The sequence below is a fragment of the Haliaeetus leucocephalus genome, unplaced genomic scaffold, assembly GCF_000737465.1.
Source record: "Haliaeetus leucocephalus isolate CR32 unplaced genomic scaffold, Haliaeetus_leucocephalus-4.0 Scaffold656, whole genome shotgun sequence".
In the NCBI taxonomy this organism is placed as follows: Eukaryota; Metazoa; Chordata; class Aves; order Accipitriformes; family Accipitridae; genus Haliaeetus; species Haliaeetus leucocephalus.
This window is the reverse complement of record NW_010973092.1, coordinates 1101207-1123999: the sequence shown is the minus strand read 5'-3', so window position 1 is coordinate 1123999 and position 22793 is coordinate 1101207. Positions and strand designations below refer to the sequence as shown.

At 42.0% G+C, this 22793-nt stretch overlaps 1 protein-coding gene across 1 annotated transcript; it reads right to left on the bottom strand.

Annotated features, from left to right (window-relative positions):
* Positions 1 to 604: 604 nt before the first annotated feature.
* On the bottom strand, positions 605 to 14533 carry YIPF5 (Yip1 domain family, member 5). The gene is made up of 8 exons (XM_010578788.1): positions 14452 to 14533; positions 14050 to 14160; positions 12292 to 12464; positions 10850 to 10995; positions 8613 to 8794; positions 7501 to 7945; positions 6278 to 6376; positions 605 to 2191 (listed from the first exon to the last, which is right to left on the bottom strand). The coding sequence occupies exons 2-6, from the start codon at positions 14148 to 14150 to the stop codon at positions 7783 to 7785; spliced, it is 765 nt and encodes a 254-aa protein (XP_010577090.1). The 5' UTR covers positions 14151 to 14160; positions 14452 to 14533; the 3' UTR covers positions 605 to 2191; positions 6278 to 6376; positions 7501 to 7782.
* Between the last annotated feature and the right edge of the window lie 8260 nt (positions 14534 to 22793).

Genomic DNA, 22793 nt, shown 5'->3' with positions numbered 1-22793 from the left:
CAAGAAAGAGAAGAATGACAGGGGAAATTAGAACGAGTTCACCATTATGTAAGAGGCTGCTGCCAAAAGGAAGAGAATAAGCTGTCTTTCATGTCTATTGTGGCTAGAATAGTAATAATAAAGTGCATTAAAGGGAGGAAGAAATAGGAAGAAATAAGCCTGACATCATGAACCATTTTCTAATCATAAAGTTAGCAAAGCACTGACAAGGTGTTCAAGGGAGATTGTGCCATTTCCCTCCAGCTGGAGTTTTAAAGGACAGGTCAGACGTGTCTGTCAGAAATGAGATAATCTTGCCTTTACACCAGGTGATGGACTTCTCTGGGTCCTATCCAGACTGACCTTCTACAGCCGAGAGCAGAGGAGGATGTGGGAACAGGCAACCTTCACGCGGGGCACTGGAGAGGCAGCCACGGAGGCGGCCAAGGGAACAAAGCATGGGCGTTAATCCAACAGGCAGCATTAGAAAACTGGCGAGACAGCGGAGGGCTCTGCGTTCAGCCCTACGGAGTGGGTCCTGCCTGCTCTCCCATGGTGGAGAAATGGGGCTTCGCCACTGACTCCCTGTGCCCACCCCAGCCCCATAACGGGGGACCCGTTTGTATCCTCAAGGGGAATGTCAAAATTTCTCAAATCCCACATAAAATGATTAAAGGTAATCCTGTACCTTGCTGGCTCAGGGCTTTTAAAATAAACCAAATGGGTATCTGGCAGAATTTGGCTAAATGAATCTGTAAGAAAGCAGAGGGGCAAGTAATGTGACATCTGCTGCTGGCATTAGTTAAGTGCAGACGCTGCATTCCTTAGATCTCCTAACCTTGTCTGAACCAGTAATTTTTAATTGGGACAAAACACTGGAATGAGAAAATCATCCTGAATTTAAACATTTCTATCTGTGATTCAATAAAGCAGCCACACTACCAGCACAGCCTTGCCAAGATGCTAGATTATCTTTCCATATTGACAATTAACATTTGAACTGGCCACTAAAACAATGAGAAGATTGACTCATATTAATAAAGTGAAGATTACATAAAGAGAGAAAAAGGCACTGAACTCGTTAAAATCCTCCATAAGCTGTCGTGAGTCTTTAGTGTTTGTCTTGATAGTATGAGGACAATATGACCTTCAATTTTCTTGGGTAATTGAACATGAACAGGTTAATACAGTAAGTTTTTAAGATGGATTTTCACTTCTGCAGATTGTATCCTTCACTAAAACAAAAGGCCTCTATGCACATACTTTTCAGACTCTGTACATTTCTGAGGTAAGGAGCTGGCATCGATCTATCAACACTGAAATTCTTTTCTCTGCGGACGCGGCTAGTCCGAGCGCAGGCTCGGGAGGCTGGGCATCACTTGGGCCTGACGTTGACTGGAGTGGAGGTACTAGCCAAGCGCCCTAGCCTGTCAGGTTTATTTGTAGATGAGGATATTTGTCCAGAGTTGCCTGGCATAATTATTGGTCAAATATTCATCTTGTTGATTCAGCTAAGTCTCCTGCTGAGCTAAATGGGAATTCTGCCTGAAAAAGAACCGAGAAGCTGGCACCCACCAGAGTGGGATAAATCACACCCCAAGTAGGAACTTCTGGATTTTACCCTGAGGCCCAAATGGCCTTGAGTTTAGATTCATAAAAACTGCTGAAGATAAGCCTTCGCTGGTGCTTGCTGCCAATGGGCCTGGAAAGATTCTGCCAAAAAGTTTTGGGACCAGCACTCAGCTGGACCATTAAACTCTGCATCTTTAGTGGCCTCCCTCTGACAGACTTACTGGTGGACAAGCTGCATGGGAGGAAACCCTGTGCAGGTCCGAGAGGTGAAATATCCTCCTGTAATGCATTTACCAACTTGAGATGCAAACCACACATTCACAAAGGCGAAAACACACCCCGTGCCGCAGGAGCTACCTAACACTTTGCGCCGGGGAACAGGCAGTCTAGAGGGAATTTTCCTGACTCCTCTTCAGCAGTAAATCATTATTCTCCAGACTTGAGAAAACACAGGTAGGTAAAGAGTGCCTTTGGCAAGGTCTGATTCAAAGCCCAATGGTAACTTCATGTCACTGCAGTGGCCGCGGGCAGGACAGAGAGACAGGCTCGTGGGAACTGGGGCCGTCCTTCCGATGGAAGCACAAAATGCTTCTTACCTTTGGCTTCAGCTCTTGCATGGAAGTGGATGCAAATTCCATGTCTGAAAAGCCAATAGGTTGGGTAGATCAGTAGGTAAGGCAGGTATCCAAGAACATTAGATTTTCCTATGCTAACAGCAGAAAAGCAAGAATGTTGGGAAAAAATGAATAGAAGTATGTATGGTAAGAGCACTGTAATTCCAAGAATGATGTGGTGTTTAGTGTGTACAGAAACAGAGCAACGCCCTTCTTCCTAAAGACACGTAATTACAGTACAATTTTTGAGAGAGGCCTATTCCAGGACGAGTGTCTAATTTTAGGCAATCTTCCACTTCACCATTCCTGATAAGGACCAGAGAGTCCTTGCTTTTCTAATGTCAGTACTTCCTGCAATAAAGCAAAGAAGTAGCAGGAGGAAAAAAATGCCCTTAAGAGCACAATGCTTGCAGTCCTTCCCAAAGCATGGACTGCTGTTTGGCTAATGGCCTGCTGGCTTTGATTAGGAAAGCACAAAGCTGGCAAACACAATTGACAGACTTTCCAATTACAAAGCCTCCTCCCACTTTCAAACTGTGTCCCAGAGAGCTGGACTGAGAATTCCCCTCTGGAGAAATACCCCGTTATGTTTTGCTGGGATAAAGATGGTCAAATGCAGCAGGACTTACACAAATTACATACATCTGACTCCATTCCTCATCTACACAACAGGACAACAGAACCTCCCCATCTCACAGGATGCTCAAGGATAACCACAATAAATAATCTGAGGTCCTCACATCTTAATGTATTAGGGCTTGCAACTCCCAAACAACAAAAAATACTTTAAAAACTCTTCTAATCCCATAGATCGTGTAAATAAATTGTTTAGTTCTGAGAGGGATGCTATTTAACTAAATTTAAAAGTATAGCAAAGGAAGGATGTGTCCACTTACAGGGACAAAAGGTAGCGAGACAGTGCTACAACACAACGTGATCCACACTAGGGAAGAGCTTGCCTGTCTGTATCACCCAACGGTTGGAAAGGCAGTGAATTACCCAGAGAAAAAATAACTTTATGTGTTTATGGACTGCATATAGAAAATGAAGAGACTTGCTGGTAATGCGAAAATAAAAGCTGGTCAGAAATATTACAGCTTTATACAAAGAATGAGATGTAGCAAACGTTTCCTATTGCCAGGAGGGCTACCCAGCACACACCGCCTCTCTGCTAATTTGACGGGCCATGACTGAACTGAATCCCTTGCCCATGACAGGGAACAGAAACCCAGCTTGAAAACATTAGCGGTTTGACTACCTGGGAATGGCAGTGCTATTGATGTTGTGGGAGACAAGCAAGGAGGGGAGAAGGAGGGGAAAGGCTTCCCAATGCTGAGCTGTGCCAGCCCCGAGTCCTGCCTTACCCTACGTCAGAAGCATTGCAGTACAGCAGATATATAGTAGTACAGCAGATAGATATATAGTAGTACAGCAGACCTGTTGTAGCATGAGGTATGCTGCAGGCCCACCCAGTGGAGAAGCAGGAAACAGCAAGCCCCAGTCCCTCCATTTTTTGTTAAGATGCAGCATGTAACACTAACAGCAGACACTCCAAGACATCTCAGTGAAAACACAGACTGAAAGCTTGTTCAGGTAAATCAACTGGCATAGTGAAAAGATGCTCTCTCTTTCGCAAACCCTGCTTCTGTGGTGTAACGTGTTATACCCCAAAGAACTGGCTGTTGTTTTAGCTAATGTTGTTCCTAAAAACATTAGCAAACTTTTAAGCAATGGTATCGATACAAACTAATGCACTGTTGGTGCATTAGTGAGCGACTCCCTCCCACTGCCTGCTCTCGGGCTGTGACCCAGCCCAGCCTTCCCACCACGAAGCATCTGCCCAACTGCAACCGTTGGTCCCTAGAGGAGTGAGAGTCCCAGTTCCTTCGTGCACAGCTTATCCAGTGAAAACATCCTGGTGCCGATACCTGGAGACAAGCCTAAGGGTGTTCCAGCTTCTTATTATGGACCCAGATGAAAGGCCTCTACAGTGACCCAGTCTGGACCGCTCAGCTCCTTGGAAATGCGGTAATCATTCTGGAGAGATGGCAATGCAAAGCACTAGCGATGCTGCTGCACAGCGCTGTTCGTGCTCCACACACAAATCCAGGATGCTCCCCTCCAGCCACGAGGATGGAGGAACATCTGGCTTCACACAAAATACCAAATCAGTCCCTGTTCTTTCTGGCTTCTGATGGTATTCATCCATCACTAAACAAGTAACAGCCCCTCAAGAACAGATGCCAACACCAGTGCACAGATGAAAGGTATAAGAGCACCGAAAACCCATGCTTTTTAGTAAAGGACATGCCATGTAATTTGTTGATACTTACTGAAATACTACCTAAGAAACAAACTGAACTGCAGTCCCCAGCTGCCTCATAGCAAAACAAGTGACCTGAAAAAACAGAGTCACTGTCAAAACATTGACAAACTGGGATGAAAAATGGACAAACTGGGAAACTTTTAACTTTTGTAGAATAGGAAGTAATTTCAAGATTTGGTGTGATAACAAAAGTGGTTTTAAAAAAAGCAACACTAGCATTCATATTTGAATGCTTTAAGCTGGGTTACATGAACACATCAAGAGACAACGCAGGATGGAAGCAAGTAATGTTAGTTTCATCTGAAAACTAGATGAGAATACTGATGTTAACAGACTGTGGGGGAGAGTTCAGATTTAGAAAGTTAAAGGAAAAAAAGTCCTAATAAATATGAAATGCACATGTGGGAGTAAAGAATTACAGCACACAATCTTGTCATTCTATGTGATGGCAAGATTAAATTGCCTGAAATGTAACTAAAATTGAAGCAAGATCTAGGACAAAACATTATTACAGAAAATCAATGGAATTGATTTTGGAAAGGCAATAAACACAGTCAGTGGAATCACATTAATTAATGTACCAGAAACTTGGGATATTTAAGACTACCAGTCTAGACATAACATTCTGTTTTTATGAAGTCCTCTATGAATTGAAGTGTTTGACCTTCTACTCCCATCCGCTTCTCTCCTGCCCCAAGAGACCAGTTAGAAATTCACTGATCAATTCTCCACAGTGTGAGCTGAAGATCACAATATGCTCCTGAAACTCACTGGTCAAACCTCACTGCTCGAGTAGAGCATGTAGTATCCTCTACCGCCAGAGCAAGGATGCTGTGAACATATATATCTAAATAAATCTTTTCATATGGTCTTTCCAAACTCAGCAGCTGTATTGCCAGTGCTATACTGAGACAAGCTAATTTTAATGTTTTTCATCTGCATTTAGTTTGCTCATGCTATGGTGATAGAAAAGGTTATTTCTAACAGTTTAACACATAAGTAATCACCCTGGAAGCTATCTACAGAATCAGTGCAAGCTTTAAGAAATGAACCACATTCATGTATGCAAGGTAAGCTTAATTAGCCCACTTCACAAAAATACAATATTTGAGTATTAGAACCTGATGTGCTCAAGGAAGTATGTGAGCTTTTATACTTACTAGAACAATTCTGTATTTAATTAGGCATCATTAGTAAAGGTAATCACTGTAATTTATTTGTACAAATACAGGACATCATGCTCTATCAGCAGGTAATGTTCTTCATTAAAGGAGTAAGAACTTTGTGCACCAGGGCACATGTGATCTACTAATCCAAAGAAATCAGAACTCCAAAGTGCAAAGTAAAACATTTTGTTAAATAAAATCGACCCACCACTTGTACTTAGTATAATTTGTAATAACATATCAAAGTAGAAAATTATCTAGGCTCTTGAACTGGCTTCTGGAAGGAAACTGAAGTTTCTTATGCATATGTATTTTAATATTCATTGTAACAGTACAGAATGCAAGTCAGAATGGTTTTGTGTATCAGTGTTTGGTTCCTAATGGCTTTACACTCATATGACACTTCCCACAACTCCCAGCGACACAAGCAAAAGCTGGCTCTGGCCAACAAAGAATGACCTTGTCAGTAACTTCTAGTGGCACTAGGAAAGTATTTTTAGGAGAACGTGCAGAACTAAGGGAAGAGTGAACAAAAATGCGTGCTGAGCCTTTGAAATTATTCATTCATGTATCAGTAAGATGAAAGCTTTTTGAAGATGCATTCGCACATTGAGTCTTACCAGAAGGTGTTAATGTAACACGTCTGACCAGTGATTCAACTCCTGAAGTCTACAAATAGATCACTCCATGGACATGACAGATGAACATCAGACTAACACCTGTGGTAAATTCAACAAAATGAAATCCCTTGGATTAAATTGATGAAGAAATGGTAGTTATAATCTACCACTTTGTTAGAGCTTTTTCATTGCCAAGGCATGGGCAGGGAGTTACTACCTATGTAAGTAACCTCCCCTCCCCAGTATGAGTTAAAATTTGTCTGTATCCTCTTCTTGCTTAAGAATTATCAAGTGCTTACATGAAGAACAACCACTTTTGCTTTCCCACTTCTCACACTTGTTAGTCACAAGTCTTACATCACAAACTAGATTATACTTCTCATGTAAGATTATGTATTTGTGACTGAAGCAAGTATCAAATCTAACTGAATACAATTTTAAATATGATTTTGCTTCAATATTGAAGTTTCTATTTTAGTAATTGAACTCCATTAAAAAAGAAAAATTAGAAAAATCAAACACCTTTTTCAAAATTTAAGGAAAATTTAATCAATATGCCTTAAATTATTTTACAGTAACTACAATACTGACAAGCATAACATTTTCAAAATGTTGTTTTTCTTGGAAGTACTGCAAAAGAGATTACTCTTCATCTACTAGTATGTGCACCATTAGGAAAAGAAACTCTAGTTGAAGTCATTTTCAGAAATCCAAGTTCACATATAGCTACTTAGACATCCAAATGTATTCATATTTCAAGTGTGACAGAATTACAGATCCCTTTAACTTTTAAGCATCTGTTTTCTAATTCATAATTTAAGTATCTTAAATCCTGAAATACTATCACATCAAATGAACAAATAAATGAGACCAAAGAGCTTAAGAGTATATTTGTTAAAATACAGAAAATTCTCTAATTGCTTGTGTTCATTTGTGCATTTTGCTTTTGGTAAGAGGGGAGAGCAAATGGGTTCCATATTACTGCAGATTTATTCAAAGAGTACCCCAAATCTACGGCATCTGCAGTTCTGTTAACGTTTTCGGATAAAAATCTATCAATTTATAACTGCAACCCTTCTCCCTCCCTCACTCCCCTAAAAAACAAAACAAAACAAAAAAAACCCCAACAAAACCCAAACACAAAAACAAACAAACAAAAACCCACCCACCCACCCCCCAAACAAACAAAAACCACAACCCTCAAATAAACAACCAAAAGTTACTTTTCTAAAGATATAGGAATGGGAAAGAAATTACATTAACTTGATAAGCATGAACACTTATTAAAGCTATAGACACCTCAGGTCAATTGAAAACAGTATTCAAAGTCCTAAAAAAGTCAACACAAGACATTTGTTTTCATTGTTCCAGATGATTCAAAACAGGTCTAGGTTTTGCGATAGCAACACTATACAGTTGTTTGCAGCTGCTTCTGGTCCAACTAAATGTTCCAAGTTGATGTTTTCATTTTGGCCCACTGGAGTCCAACAGTTTGGACAGTCTATTCAAAACACAGAAATGAGAGCAAAGACTCCATACAATAAAGCACAAGGGTATGCTACTAGAAGTTGTTGTCCTTCCATTGCTAAGGCAGAAATAAAGATTTTGGAAGCAGAAAAGCTGCACCAGCCAATAATCCCAGCTGTGAGAATAATCCCCATCATTCCCCTGCAAAGACAGAAATAAAAAGAGAAATCATGTAAGACTTGTAAGAATATATGCTTATAGGAGTCGTAACTGGACTCCTCCTAACACCTTTTACAGACTCTAAGATGAATTCCAGCTTTTATCTTTGACTTTTTAAATGAAATAGTTCCAGTAAAGACTTCAGAATGATGTTATTCAATTATGACAGCATAAAAAAACCCCAAAATTAACTTTGTGCATATGAAATGTAAAAGCAGTGAGTAAAATTAACTGTAGCAAGTTCCTTCTTTCTAGTCCCTAATTTCATATAGCTATGAGTAATCACACTGATCTTCTTCTGTTTGTCAAATTCAAATATGCATCTTAAATTATAATTACTTTTAGACTTTCAAGGTACTAAGATTTGTCAGATTCAAAGCTGACTGAAAACAAACTTGATATTCTTATTTCAGTCTATGTATTTAAAAGCTGTTAATTGACTTATAGATAAAACCAGTATTCACCTATCTTTTATCAAATAAATACCTGAAGACTGTTGATATTTATGTTTTTACACTTAGTACAAATTCCTGTCATATTCAAATTATATGCAGCTTCATCACTGAATATGAAAATTCCTTTTAATAACTTCCTTCACCATCTCATAGCAGAGGAATCTTTTACCAAATTATAAAGTTTAGGTACTTACTGCAACGAAAATACAATTGCAAAAGTGGAAAGTAGGATCATAGGAAGAAGACAGTATCCAAGGACACTGGCAACGCAGCCAAACGAGACACCCGTCATGCTCATTAAGTTCAGGAGACAAAACATCCCTAAACATCCAATTGCACTTATTCCATAGACATAACCAAACTGAATTTTACCAGCCTGAAAGTCAAGCAGAGTAATGCACATTAGTTACCAGAACAAGTAATGCCTCCCACAAACAAAGGGAAAAGGAAAGCTTTCTCCCCATTGTCCTCCACCCCTAATTCTTATATTCAAATTCAAGAGGCAGTATTTTCCCACAACCTGAATTCCAAGACACACGTATATTCCAGGCACCCAAAAGGCACATTTATCCTAACTTTACCTATCTTGATGAACAGATTTTGATTGAATTGTTATTCTTTGATCTGGGTTGCAAAAGCCTATGAATTCTTCAGGGTTTAATCAACTAACTTCTCATGCCAATTGATTACTTGCAATAATAATATTTACAGAACTGGTGTATAAAGACCAAAAAATTGTTATTCAGGAACTTCTTGACAAATCCAGAGCTAAAGTCCTTTAATTTGTGAGACTCCACAAAGTTACAGCACAACGTAAATTATAAAAAATTCCCAGAAACAGTTGAAGCTGAGCTGTAAAGCACTGTATATGAACAGCAGAATTAACTTGCATAAATTTTAAAAAGTCAAAATCAGAACTTTGTTTACTAACAAGTATGCAGAAAGCATGCATGCATTATTTCAAAATGTATGTATCCTATGTCATCATCTGTTTTTCCAGTGAGATCGACGCTTCCCTTATAACATCTACCAAAATGTGCACAAATGCATGGTGCTCATCACTGCAAGAACACAGGACTGTGCAGTTACTGAAGCTACGATGGCGTGTAGCTTCAAGGTCTGTCTCTCACCAACAAATTCCAAACTAAGTCTGTTTATAATCCAGCTCTCTTCTTCCTCAAATGCTACAGAAAGCAATCATATCCGCTTTAATCTTTTTGCTAGGCTAAGCTTGTTTTCTCTCACTACACTCAAGGTATTTAAAAAAAAAATAAAAAGCACATAGGAAAAAGTGTTAATTTCTCAGGAAAAGAACATTCAAATATATCTATTATAAACATGTTCATTAATTCTATTGGCCTAGTTTCCATAAATAAAGGTTACTTATTAAAGCAGGCTTAAAGTGCCCTTGGTACCAAAACACTGTTCTAAGTGTCGTAGCAATGGGAAATTTTAGGCAAAAATTAAATGCAGTGCCTGAAGGCAAAAAAAGAGGAAAAAAAACTGATTAAAAATATTGACGCTTTCAGTGACAAGGAAGGCTGTTTGCTGCTACTCTGTCATTTCGTAATTGGGGCTTTTGAGTCATTAAAGCAAAATCTTATTTCAATTAAGCTCAACTAAATAAACCACCAGGCTTCAACAGCTGCTGACGTATTAAGAAGTATAAACAATTTGAGAACAGGTTTGCTTTAGAAGTGTTTTACCAGACTGACTCTTGATAGTGAAAGCCATGCCTAATACATCAGTACTTATGAAATCACTTTTTACACATGAATTGTGAGTCTCCTTGCCACTTGAATATCAGTAAAGAAAAATGAATAAGAGTATGGAACAAAGAAATACAATGAAACAAATCAGAGAAATAGACAAGTATTAAACACAATAAGAGTTAAAAAATAAAAGAAACTCCTAAATGAAGAAATGAAATAAATATTCAAATACTTAATGTGTCCATTGTTCTGATTCCTGGTAAGATGGAAGATAACAGAGATGCTGCAAAAATCCAAGGTATGATTCTGAAAGTAAAATATCTCAATCTATAAAAAAAATCCCAAACAGGTAAAAATCTGAGAACATGGGTCACACCCATTCCTATGACAAAAGAGAGCCATATTCCTCAAAAGCAAAGTATGAAAAGAAATATCAATTACATTGAAATAATTGCCATGTAAAAACCACACACGAAGACTTAGATTCAAACTCCACTGAAGTAAAGTCATAGTGAACCCATTAATTTCAATCAGTGATGTGTGAAGCCCCAGCTCCTCTTCCATGTATACAGCTACAAATTCTTGGTCTGGATGTGCTTTTTTTGGCCTCCATGCCAAGAATTCACTTGCAATAAACCTATAGGTAGCTTGGCTTTTTCCCCCAGTGTTTCCAAGAATATTAATGCACAAACAGTAATATTTTGCAATCAGTATCTTACCAGTAATAATGTGGCTCCAAAAGCTAGACAGAAGACCATTGGTCCAGCCAAATCAGTCTCATTCATGATGCTGCCATCTGCTACTTTTAATGGGTGGAGCACTGTTAGCGTCTTCTGCCAGATGTGGTCAAAATTGATCCCCAATTCTACAAATTACATGAAAAGAATTATGCATATTTATTTCATATTTTCCCTTCCTGTCACACCCATTTACTTCACTTTTAGTTTTCCCTGCCTCTCCACTTTTAAATGTCCAGATAACATCCTATGCAGATCCAGAGAATTGAGTCATTTCATTTTTCCTCAAGCTGCTAAGTGTGCTGCCTCCACAGATCCCAGGTCTCAAATGCTCGGAAAAGGTGTTTTCTAAAGGACCAGATAAGAGCATAAGTACAGTGTTCTGGGTCAGCCCAAAAGTTCATTTAGCCCAGTACCCTGTCCCTGTAAGCGGCCAAAAGCAGATACGTATGAAAGAGTATAAGCACAGAACATGCAGACTCCCCAAGTTTCCAAAGACTGGTGGCTCAAGGATTTCTAATTCAAAGTAGTTTGTCTGTACGTAATTACCCTCAGTGGATTTCTCTTTCATAAACCAGCCATTGAGCCCACTAAAAAACCCACCCACCCCTTTTAACACTCAGTATCTCACGGCAAGGGAGTTTCACAGCCCCCTCCAGCTAGATATGATTTCAAGTCTCCATCCATACAGTTTGACCACAGTTGTGCATGAAAACCTAGCTATGGATGCAGTTACTATTTGCCCACCTCAGGCCCTGGGATGCATCTATGTAAACAAAATAGTTTTTCTTTAAGAACGCAAAAAAAGCACAGCAGGGTGGAAGGTATCATGAATAGGTATAGGTGATAGGCATCATGAATACCTATCTCTCTAAACAGTAGCAGTAAGGGTGTCTTTAGTTGTTTGGTACTGACCAATGATGGATATAAGCTGGAAACTGAAACTATCAATCCAGAGACTAACTAGACATCCGTTCTGGCATTCTGCACAGGCTATATTCTGCATAGGAATTTCTGCAGTGTTTAGCATTCCTCTTCAGCAATGAAAGATTTCCGTTCTAACCAAAGAATCAACTGAAACTAACTGCATCGATCTGTTTTACAAAAAGTGCGCAAGTTTTATTTGCAACAACAGAAACAGTAAGTGTTTCGTCATGAGAGCTGTATGAAGTCAGGTTATCCCTTTATTTAATTATGTCTTCCACAGAACAGCTGGTGTGAAGTAATAAAGCACAATTCTAAAACTGCAGAAGTTCACACAAGAACATATATTTCATATACCAAAATACAGATAAATAAAAAAAATTAATAAGAATTTCAAATCAACTGTGCACTTTCAGAAGTAGGGAATACACACCCCGTTACTCAACTTATCCCCAAACTGGGAGGAGTTTTGGATTTTGGCCATAAAGTATAAGTTATACCTTCTAATAGAGGAGGCTCATCCTCAAAATTACTTCCATAAAAAGACTGTGCTGAAGTTGGAGCGTATGTCTGTGTTGGCTGGTAAATCTGCCCTGTGTAAGGCTGCTGCTGCTGCATCATGTCGGGAGGGACAAATCCACTTTGTTGAGAATATTCATAGCCTCCATACTGCCTACAAAGAATGACATTGCATTATGGACAGATACAGGATTTTACTTTAAGCACCTCCCTGCAAAAGCAACACTTATTTTCATTAAATAAGTCGCAGCAAACAATCCTTATTTCTTCTTTTTTAAAAAGTCACAGTAGATGATCTCCTACTCAGATCCAGGCCTTTTAGGCATATAGCCACATCCATCAATTCAAACCCTTATAAACAATACTGTTAAGCTACAAGATAGTTCTTGCTATATGTGCTAGTATTGCTTTTTGTTTTTAAGTCAGAGGCCTGGAGAAGTGAGTGTTATCCGTTGACTGAATTACTACTACAGGCTGTAGACCTGAGTAGGAAAATTTTACATGTGAAACTTATTTAAATATTGTCCATTAATTACCACTGACATCTCACTTGATGCCAGCATTAACTTGCTATTTAGAATGCTTATTTGCAAACTCACTATTAGAAAACAAAGTCGCTCATACTACCACTTTTGGTCCCCACCATATTTTAAAAAATGAGCTTGTTCTCCCCTTCACTTAGGCACCATGTGTATCAAGTAGCATTATGACATATAATAAGGAGTTATGATATGGATACTAAACAGATTATGACATCTACCTACAGGATATGATGCAGTGGAAAAAAAAAAAGGGGTGATTTTCCATTTTCTATTTCACATATTCTCAATTATTCACTAACAATTCAATTTATACTGTCTTTGGAATACTTTCTATTATAGATTTTATATATAAAAACATAAATTGCTAACTTTAAAAAAAACCAACAAAAAACTAATCAAAGCTATCTCCTGTTCCTAAACAAACTCCTGAGTTGTTCTTGCCACTAACCATTTCCAAGTCTGACTACAGAGATTTTGGTAAATGTCTCCAAAATACTTTAAAAATACTAATACAAAGAATGAAAACCCAGAATTCCTTCTCCTTTCTTTCCTTGTGTTAGCAGAGTTCAGCCTCATCAGAGCACAGTAATCCTCTTCAGGACGCAAACAGGCATCGACCTGCTCCATCTATCGCAGGGATTACACAGGTCACGTAACTGACCAAAACCCTCAGCCTGAGACTGGATATTCACACAGGACTCCTAAGAGCTCCCCTGACCTAGAAACATCCACCATGCCTTCCTACTAAAGCCTAGGAATCACCACTGACATCGCAGGCTCATTTATGTTGACACCATAACTAATTTTTTTCTCCCCGAGTGAGTACCTAGAGATGGACTTACAGAACAACGGTATTTCTTTTCCCAAAGATGTGAAGACTGTTCATATAATTAAGACTACTCATATAATTTCTCTTTCAATTTCCTAATCTTTGCCTTACAACGTAGAAAGGAGAGTATTCAACATACAACTGCTTTACATCTCCATTTATGGAATGTAAGTTATGCCCTTCACAACAGAGAGCAACAGGAATTCAATTACAGGCGACAGTAGCTGGCTGAAATGCCAATCCTTTTCTGAATAAACAGACTATCCCAGAAGTAAATCTTAACTCGGGCTTGGTCGCTAAAGAAGCCTGACTGAATGGCTCGACACAAGACACGCATTACACGAGTTCGAAAGGCATGCACAAGTTACTTGGTGTACGGTCTCCCGCTGTAGTCATAGGCCTGTGTCTGGTCATCAATACTGTAACTCGTCTGGAAGAAGTCTGTGTTGAAGCTGTCAAACCCAGACATCGCCAGTTATCTGTAAGAGAACAGCCAGCTTTGCTCGGGTCTCCAAACCTGGCCGGTGAGCCTCCCAGCCTGCCTCCCTCCTTCTCCCCCTCTCCCCTCCCTCAGGGCCGCCGTACGCTCCTGAAAGCACCGAGGCCCTTTCGGGAGTTCCCCTGCCCGCCGCCCTCTCCCTCAGGCCGACCGCAGCCGCGCCGCGCGCTGCCTCAGGGCCTCGCCTGCCGCCCCAGCCCCTCTCCTCCTCGCCGGGAAGCCGGGAGCGGGAGACGCGGGCCCGGACGGACAGAGGGACGGACGGACCCACCTGCAGCCCCTCCGGGCCCGGCCCCACACCCGCCACCGCGGCCCCTGCGACGTGTCAACCCAGCGGCCCGAGCACTTCCGGGCCAGCGGGGCCGCGCACGGCGCGCTGGGCGGAGCGCCTCCACTGGGCATGCGCCGCCTCCGGCACCGCCCCCCGGCTGCGTGGCGCCTCCGCGTTGCCAAGGAGACGGGGCGCGGGGCGGAGGCAAGATGGCGGCGGAGCAGCGCGGGATGGCGGCCGCGGCCGGGAGCCGCTGCTCGCACCGCGCTGCTGCCGGCGCTGGCGGGGCTTGGTGGCCTCGGTCAGCCCCCTCAGGGTCCGCGGGCGGCCCGGCGATCGCGCAGCTCCGGGAGCTGGCGTTTTTCCCCTGCGCTGTTCAGCTTTCCTGTTACAGCCGAGGCTTCGAAGCTTCAGGACTTGTCTCCCATAGTTTTGCCTAAAATCTGAAGAAAAGCAAAATATTGGCTTTTAAATACTAAGCGAGGAATAAACTGCTGCCCGTATTTCACTGGGCATTAAAGCATTAGTAGTCAGTACCTCCTTTCACTGTGTTCGGCTGAGAGTCGGGTACCCCAGCTGTGACACAGGAAGAGTTACACTGATTTATCCTAAGGTGAAGCTGTAACGTACCTGTAACCGCTGATGGTTATTTGTTTTAATGTCCTCTCCTGGTGCAGCCACCAATGACATGTAAAAAAGTGAATAGTGGTTGTGAATCCTTCCATCAATATTACCCTGTCTAGAGAAGCCCAGTCAGCAAATCTTGCTGTGGTCATGAAGAGGAGATGCGATGCTGTAACCAAAATTATGGAAAAGCTGACCTTTTCTTCAGGAGGCACAGAAATGGACAAAGACAAGGCTCTAGCAATGGTAACGGTCGCATGTTCCTCCAGTCTCTGTCGCTCCCGCATTTGCAATTAGACCTCAATCAGTCAGGAAGAGCTGCAGGGGGAGCGAGGCAGGATTTGATGGGCACAAGGAGAGCAGGAGCCCAGAAGCGATGCCCGCTCCAGCAGCAGGGCTGTGGCTGGGGCCCAAGCTGCAGCCTCATTGCCCAGGCTCGGGCTGGCTCACCCCCACGCCTCCCTCCCACGCCATGGCATCTTCGTGGGACCAGATTGTTCAGGGCATCGTGATGTGCCACGCTGCATCCCTTGCGAGCAGCATACTCACTTTTAATGTAACTTCCTGAAGTAAAGCACAAAGACTATCGGGCTTACGGCATCTGCCAGGTTCCCTGTGTTTGTTTACTTAGCTTAGGCTCAGCACCATCATCTGCTTTCAACTGGATGCAAAATTTTGGTTTGACGACAGTTTACGTACGCAGGTAACATCAGAAGGTTTTCAGTGAGAGTTTAGTGTTAATGCATTTGAGGTCACAGAGGAATGTATTACTAAGCAACTTCTTGATTGCCAAAAATCTCTTTCTTTCCAGGATTTTTTTTCCTATTATTCATGAAAAAAAAATGGTATTGTGAATCATTGTATAAACATGGAGCAGAGTAGGAATAAAATGCTCTTCGCGTGATTCAGACGAATTCTTGTTGACATCAGTGAAAGTAAGAGAGTAGACTTTGGCCTTAGAGATATTATTTTGCATAATGTTCACTTAAGGTGTGGTTTGTTTTTTTTTCTCAAGGCCACAGCTTAGTTACATGAAGTGGTTTTGCCTGCAAGTTTAGCATCTTGCCCCGTGATCTGTCTGATCTCCTAAAGGGAACAGGGTGTGCTCTGTTCACTGCATGGATGGGAGAGTTTATGTGAAACTGCAGGTACTGAAGGAAATGGAGTAGGTGATGGTGCTGCTGCGTGAAAAGTAAATAATTGCTGCCATTTAATGTTAAACCTTCATACCCTTTCACATGTCCCCATTAAATAAAATTAATATTTTCCTGAGGCCAGACAAAAAATTTGCTAGAGCCATGAATCCTTGTGTCTTTACCAAAGACCAGCTGTTAGCCTGTCCCTCACAAATAAGCTGCGGGAGCTGGGAATACTGTGGAATTGAGAAAAAAAGTGACTGGGACTGTGAGGACATTCTCATGTGTAGAAGCTCCATTCCTTTGCAGTCCCTTGTCAGTCACTCCATGTATCCTTCTAATTTCATTATTTTGCTCCCTTTTTTTCATGTAGGGCCAGGGGAAAAGGCTGTACTCAGACTATTAACTAGAATTTGTTTTTATTAGCTACCTAAAGTGCTGGCGCTGAGCACCAGAAGAAGTGAGCATGCATTGCTGACTCAGGTGGGCTTTGTAGTGGACAGAGTCAGGGAAAACCCCGGCTGAGGTAGTTCAGCTGAAATTTCAGAATGAAATGAATCGTGATTGATTGCCGCTTTATTGTTGTTGCTGAATAGGTACATGGTAATGAGGTTTAGAAATACGTTAACTGTGCATGCATAAACAGTTGCAATTCCATGCTTGATGTAGCCTAACTTCTGATCTGCATGCTGGAACTGAACGCTTGCCACTTGGGCACACATGCAAGTGTGAGTCCCTGTTTTGAAATATGTATATGTTTTCTTTTTTTTTTTTTAATTCATTTTGGCTCAGGACACAATTACAGTTATTTTGTAACACACTCTCATGTATGTAATCTTCTTCTAGTGAGATTATTGTATTTAAATTATAGTGCTGTTACAAGCCTCTCCTGCAAAAGGTATCTTGTGGTTCATTGTACATGGTATCTCCTAAGAACAGCCTCCCAGAAAATATGTATGTTTGTAGAACTGAATGAAGTAACGGTGGGGGAAATACAGCCATGGATAATACAGAGATCAGTAACTGTGGCATAAGCTGCTTCTTGCAAATTTATACTTTAGGTAAATTAGTGTCCGAAGGCTGAGAAGATCCCTGCTTTCACGGAAGACCTGTAGAGTGTGCAGGCTACATCTAATGTTGATGACTTAGTGCCACTTCGCTGAACTGTGTGACTTGGTTGCGGTTCACTAGACAGTAAAATGAGACCCAAATCCCAGGCAGTGGGCTGTGTAATTGTGATCTGCTGGTGAAATGCTCTTTGGCTAGAAATCTGCTTGGATTTGCTTAGATTATTAGAATTTACTGACGGCTTAGGTTGAGCTTTCATTAATTAGTTCTCTCTGCACTAGGCATCTCAACACTGCTTTAGGGTATCATCTGCTTCAGCATTGCAGGACAAGTTCACACTCATCTGTAGCAGTGTGTAGTCTGATACAGGCTGATGGGTTCAAGGGAAGGCAAGACACTGCAGCTACACAACTGCATCCTTCCTGCATGACTTGGAAAGGGCATTATGTGAACAGCCCAGCTCACCGTGCCCAGAGGTACAACCAAGTAAGGCACCAAACGCTCCCTGGCAAACACCGTCCCTTTCTTTGAGGGACCAGCTCCAGCTGCACCTGTGGTCATCTGGACAGGGGATCTGGCTTTGCAGGAGGCCTTGAAATGGCTCCATGATGGGAAGAGTAAAGATAATCATAAAATCAGTACATGGATTACACAGTCCTGATACCATAATAATGCTACCCAGTGAGGATCAAACTTTGTTTTAGCTGTAACATTAAAAAACACACTATAATTACACCAGTGTTAATAACAGGATAATTTGAACCAGACCGAGAATAAAAGTATTATTCAAAGAACTTTGGAAGTGTGGGAGGAAGGGAAAAAGGAGGGGAGGAGGGAGTCTGCTGAAGTAGGCTTTGCTATGGCAGAACTTCTAAGAGAGAAAGGAAGTCCCTTACAGATGGGTGACTGAAAACAACAATTTTTGTTTGAGTTTAATCCTTGGCTGTTGATGTGAGTGCACACGAGGTCTCTGTCCACCTATACATGCTGGGTCTATTGAAGCGTCAGAGACAGGATTGTCTGTATAGCGGATTGCTTTGTTGAACAGTGTCCATGAAATTCTAAAGGATTTATCAGCATTGGATATATCAACTCTTGGTCAAAATGTTATCTGATGTACAATTGTTAACTAAATCAGTGGAATATGATTCCCCTTTACTGTCAGTTTTTGAAAACCTAGAACCTTGTGCAATGCATTTGCTCTGGATTTAGTGTTTGACAGAAGGAGCATACAGTTTTATTTGCAGAAGCTGTGCCCACACTCTGTATGTTACATGATAGAAAAAAAATGTTGTCGCATGTCTTCTATTTGAATTGTCTGCCTTGCACCATGCCCATGCTCACGTGCTGAGCAGCTGTGAAAGCTATTCTTCCCCTTTGCCTTTTTTTGATGAAAATACATTATGTACTTGAGTTATGAATAAAAGATCAAGGGCAGATCTGTATAATGCTTTGCTATGTACTTGTTAATAAACCCTACTTTATGGCACTTGCGCTCTCTTGCTAGCAGATCCTTTTCTTAGGGAGATTCTGCCATTTACTGTTTCTTTATGCTTATTCTTCGAAGAGCAAGATTTGCTAGGGCTTCTTATTCACACCTACTGGTGGATTTCAGCAGATGAGATTTTCACTGTATGTAATTCACACTGCTGGATTAGTGGATCATGTGTTATTTTAGCTCAGTATCATACTTTTTCTTGCCTGGCTCACTTCTTGGGAACTCAGTTTCTAGAGCTACCTGAGCGATGTGAAGACCACTCCACTCTCAGAATTATATACCCCTTTTAGAAAAGTGTCTGGGTTAAAAGTCTGTAACTCTGCAAGAGCCTGGAATTTATTCCTGTCAGGGCTCTGTTACCGCTCTTTGCTATGGATTGAGAGTGGATTGGAAGTCTTGTCTGGAAGTGCTAGCATCTGCCTATAGGACATGGTGTCTGCTTCTCAGTGAAACCACTGTCCCTTTACGCTGCTCTGACAATAACCCAGGATCTGGCCCCACGCACCTGCTGGGGCCAGACATTTCTTTTTCTCTTTGCCATGCCACCCTTCTCAGAAACTGCAGTCTTCTCTCTGGCTTGATGAAGTTTTGCCCTGGTGAAATGTTGCATTGGCCAGCATTTAGATATAAGGCTGCAGAGGAGTGCTGAATGTTACAGGCTATGTGGCTGAAGGATCCTTAGGTGGCACCTTGAAGTCATTCCTGAATCAAAGCGTAAGCCTAGAACTGGAAGTACTGTTTTTCTTTCTTTCTTTTTTATTTTAACTATTGTGTGTAAAAATCACCCAGAGTGATGAAAGTTCCCATGTGGCTTTTTAGCTGAAATCTTCTGTCCAAAATCAAACTCAGATATTTTTTTCTTCCCAGAATTACTCCTTCAATTTCTGCTACTTTCAATTGCTATTTCTCTGAGTGCCTTAAAGTTCTGCATGGTGTTGCTAAATGCTGATAAACAGCTTCAACATTTCTCATTATGCGTGGGCGATTTGATTCGTATTTATAGCTTGTGTATTCACACTGCAAGATATAAGATGATATATATACATACCACTGCTACTACAGACCTAGTTGAATACTACCCTTTCTTTCTACCGTTCATTGCTGCTTCTTTTAAGATACCTTTTTTTAGCACCCACAGGATTTGATGAAGTCAGTTGTCCCATGATTTCCTGAAAGCATAAATGCTAATTTAGCACTTTGTCATACGGAGTGACCTCAAACCTGTGAATGATGTCACATCATTAGTATATCGGGTTTAAGCATAGCTCTGCCGTGACTTTTGGAACATACACTTTAAGCTCAGGCTAAATTTTCCCCTAACTGTATTGAAGGTTATGTAGGCATCTGTTAAAAGTGGAACATGCTTCATCCTCCTCCCTTTGACAGATGCTGCTTTTCTTTTCCGTCAGAACTGTAGCTGCTCTTCAAATGAGCTGCGTTGGTTCTGCAGCTGAATAGGTGAGACCTTCGCATAGTCCTGACATATATTTTACATTTAGGTCACCAGTGCGTTTGGCCCAGATTTTCAAGTTTCACTCTTCTCAGGCTGCATTTTGATGGATTTGGCCAATGGTTTGTATTTAGCTGGGAAGCGTTATGTGATGCTTTTACTACTGAAGTCATTTCATCAAAAGAAATTATATTGTGTTCCAGTAAAATGATTGGAACATCCTGTGTAAAGAAATAAAAGCAGGTGTTGAATTTCTTTCATTTATTATTTGAAAAGTGCAGATGCATTTCTAAAGCTGTTGTGATTAAAATTCTGAGGTTTTTGTTCTTTTCAAAGGGCAATTCTGATTATAATTTTTCAAAAAGACTTAGAGCTTGAATATCTCTGTATTCACTAATCACATGGTATCCATGTCAGAATGCTTCACAGAAGCTTGTCAGGAATCACAATTTTTTATAAGACTCCCATGTCACCACGCCATTCCCTAAGCACCGGCACATCAGACTTACTGTGTTGTCTCCACTCACCCCTGAAAAATTCTGCCCAGGTGGTCTTTATCCCCCTGCCTTGGTGGTTTGGATCTTTACCATGCTGTGTGATCACAAATGGCTTCGGTGCTTGTTTGAACAAGATTAGTTTTTACTGGGGAGAGTGAATTGATTCTTCAAGCCCTGCCAATATGGCATCACTGGATTTATGAAAGTTGATTCAAATATTATTACAGCATATTAACTAACATTAATAACTAAAATATTTGAAAAAGCTGATGCAATGCTCCTTGCTTTGAACCGGGGCAGCACTAATGAGTACCTAACGGGGGCTTACAAGAAAGCAGGAGAGGGGCTTTTTAAAAGGGCACGTAGTGATAGGACAAGGGGTAATGTCTTTAAACTGAAAGAGGGTAGATTTAGATTAGATGTAAGGAAGAAGTTCTTTACTGTGAGGGTGGTGAGACACTGGACCAGGTTGCCCAGAGAGGCTGTGGATGCCCCATCCCTGGAAGTGTTCAAGGTTGGATGGGGCTTTGAGCAACCTGGTCTGGTGGAAGGTGTCCCTGCCCATGGCAGGGGGGTTGGAACTACATGAACTTTAAGGTCCCTTCTAACCCAAACCATTCTGGGATTCATTCTATGGTTCTTAAATCCCCAAAGAAGCTATCATTTCATCTGACTGGTCATGTAGATGTTAAAGCCCGTATGCGTTGACTGTACCAGACTCTTAAAAAAGTAACGAAGACATCTAAGTTAATGTGTTCCCATATCACACCTTTAAATCCTCCTTGTAATGGTTATGGAGCACTTGGCGAGTACTTCCTCAGCTGGTCTATCAGAACTGCAAGGGAAGATGCAAAATGCTTTGTCTTTTCTCTTTCTGAGATACAATGAGCATTCTCTGTAGTAGTACCAGATTCTGCTGGTTTAAAAATTAGAAATTAGATACAGAAGTCAGAGACAGAACCTTGGCTCAGGAGCCCAGCAGTTGCTTCAGAATTAAGGGTAAAAATTGAGGGTTTGATTAACTGTTCAACTCTCAGGTTTGAATTTGAAAAGTTTTTAAGTATAGAAATCAATGATTTTCTGCCCTAGCCCTGAAAGTTGTACTTTTTACATTAGCATGATGTGGTTTTTGTTTTTTTAAATTATAGCCATGTTTTCGGAAGACTCTCGCTGAACTATCTGCAGCTTAAGTGCAGTCAGCAAAAACTATCTGCGCGTGGTGACTTCCTCACACAAGGATTTCACTCTAAAGCTTCCCCTCCAGGTTTTGGTTAGCGTTTGAGTAAAAGGCTTTATTTTACCGTACCTTTATCATGCTGACCAACCTATTTTTGCCCAGAACTGATGTGTGCTAGACAGAAAGCTGGACTTCCCTGTAACCCCTGCATGACCAGCCGTGAATTCGCTGGTGGGCCGCGTCTCGTGGTCGCGATTCGGTGAGCTCTTTAAGCAGCTTCATGGCTTTAATTGCAGCGGGTGTTTTGCCCCGTGCTTATTTAACGTGAGGCAGCTGCTTAACGTTCCGCCGAGCGGAGCGGGCCGGTGTGTGTGGGGGGGGTCCGATTTACCGACCCGGAGCCCACACCCAGCAGCGGCAGCAGCCCGCACCGCCAGTCCCGCAGCTCCGCTCCCGTTCAACTCTCCTCTTCCCGCAGCCCCGCTCCCGTGCAGCTCTCCTCCTCTTCCCGCAGCGCTTGACCCGGGAAGAGCAGCCGGGCCGATCCTGCGCGATCGCCGCCGCGGACGCGAGGTGGCGGTGCGGCCGCGGCCACGGGGCGCGGGCAGCGCGGGGCGGGCGCGGAGCCGCTCTCCCCCGCCCCGTTAAAGACCCGACAGATAAAGTCGGTGCGGGGCCGCTCCCGCCGCGCCGAGCCTCCTTGGGGGTCCCACCTCCTCCCTCGGCGGATCGCCTCGCTGCCGGCTCCTGCCCTTGCCGGGTCGCCGCTGGGGAGATGAGGAGCGCCAGCAGCGTGATAAAATCGCGGTCCTGCCTGAAAGCCACGGGCGTGCGTGCCGGCAGCCCCCACCCGCCGGGCGCTCCCGCCCTGCCCGCCCGCGTCGCCGGCTGA

What these genes read in the sequence shown, in the direction of transcription:
- YIPF5 (XM_010578788.1), bottom strand. Translation starts at nt 14,150, where the DNA reads ATGTCTGGGTTTGACAGCTTCAACACAGACTTCTTCCAGACGAGTTAC. An exon ending in AGCGGGAGACCGTACACCAA is followed by an intron (nt 12,465 to 14,049) that starts GTAACTTGTGCA and finishes CATTCTTTGTAG; the next exon opens with GCAGTATGGAGGCTATGAAT. An exon ending in TTGGAGCCACATTATTACTG is followed by an intron (nt 8,795 to 10,849) that starts GTAAGATACTGA and finishes CTTGACTTTCAG; the next exon opens with GCTGGTAAAATTCAGTTTGG.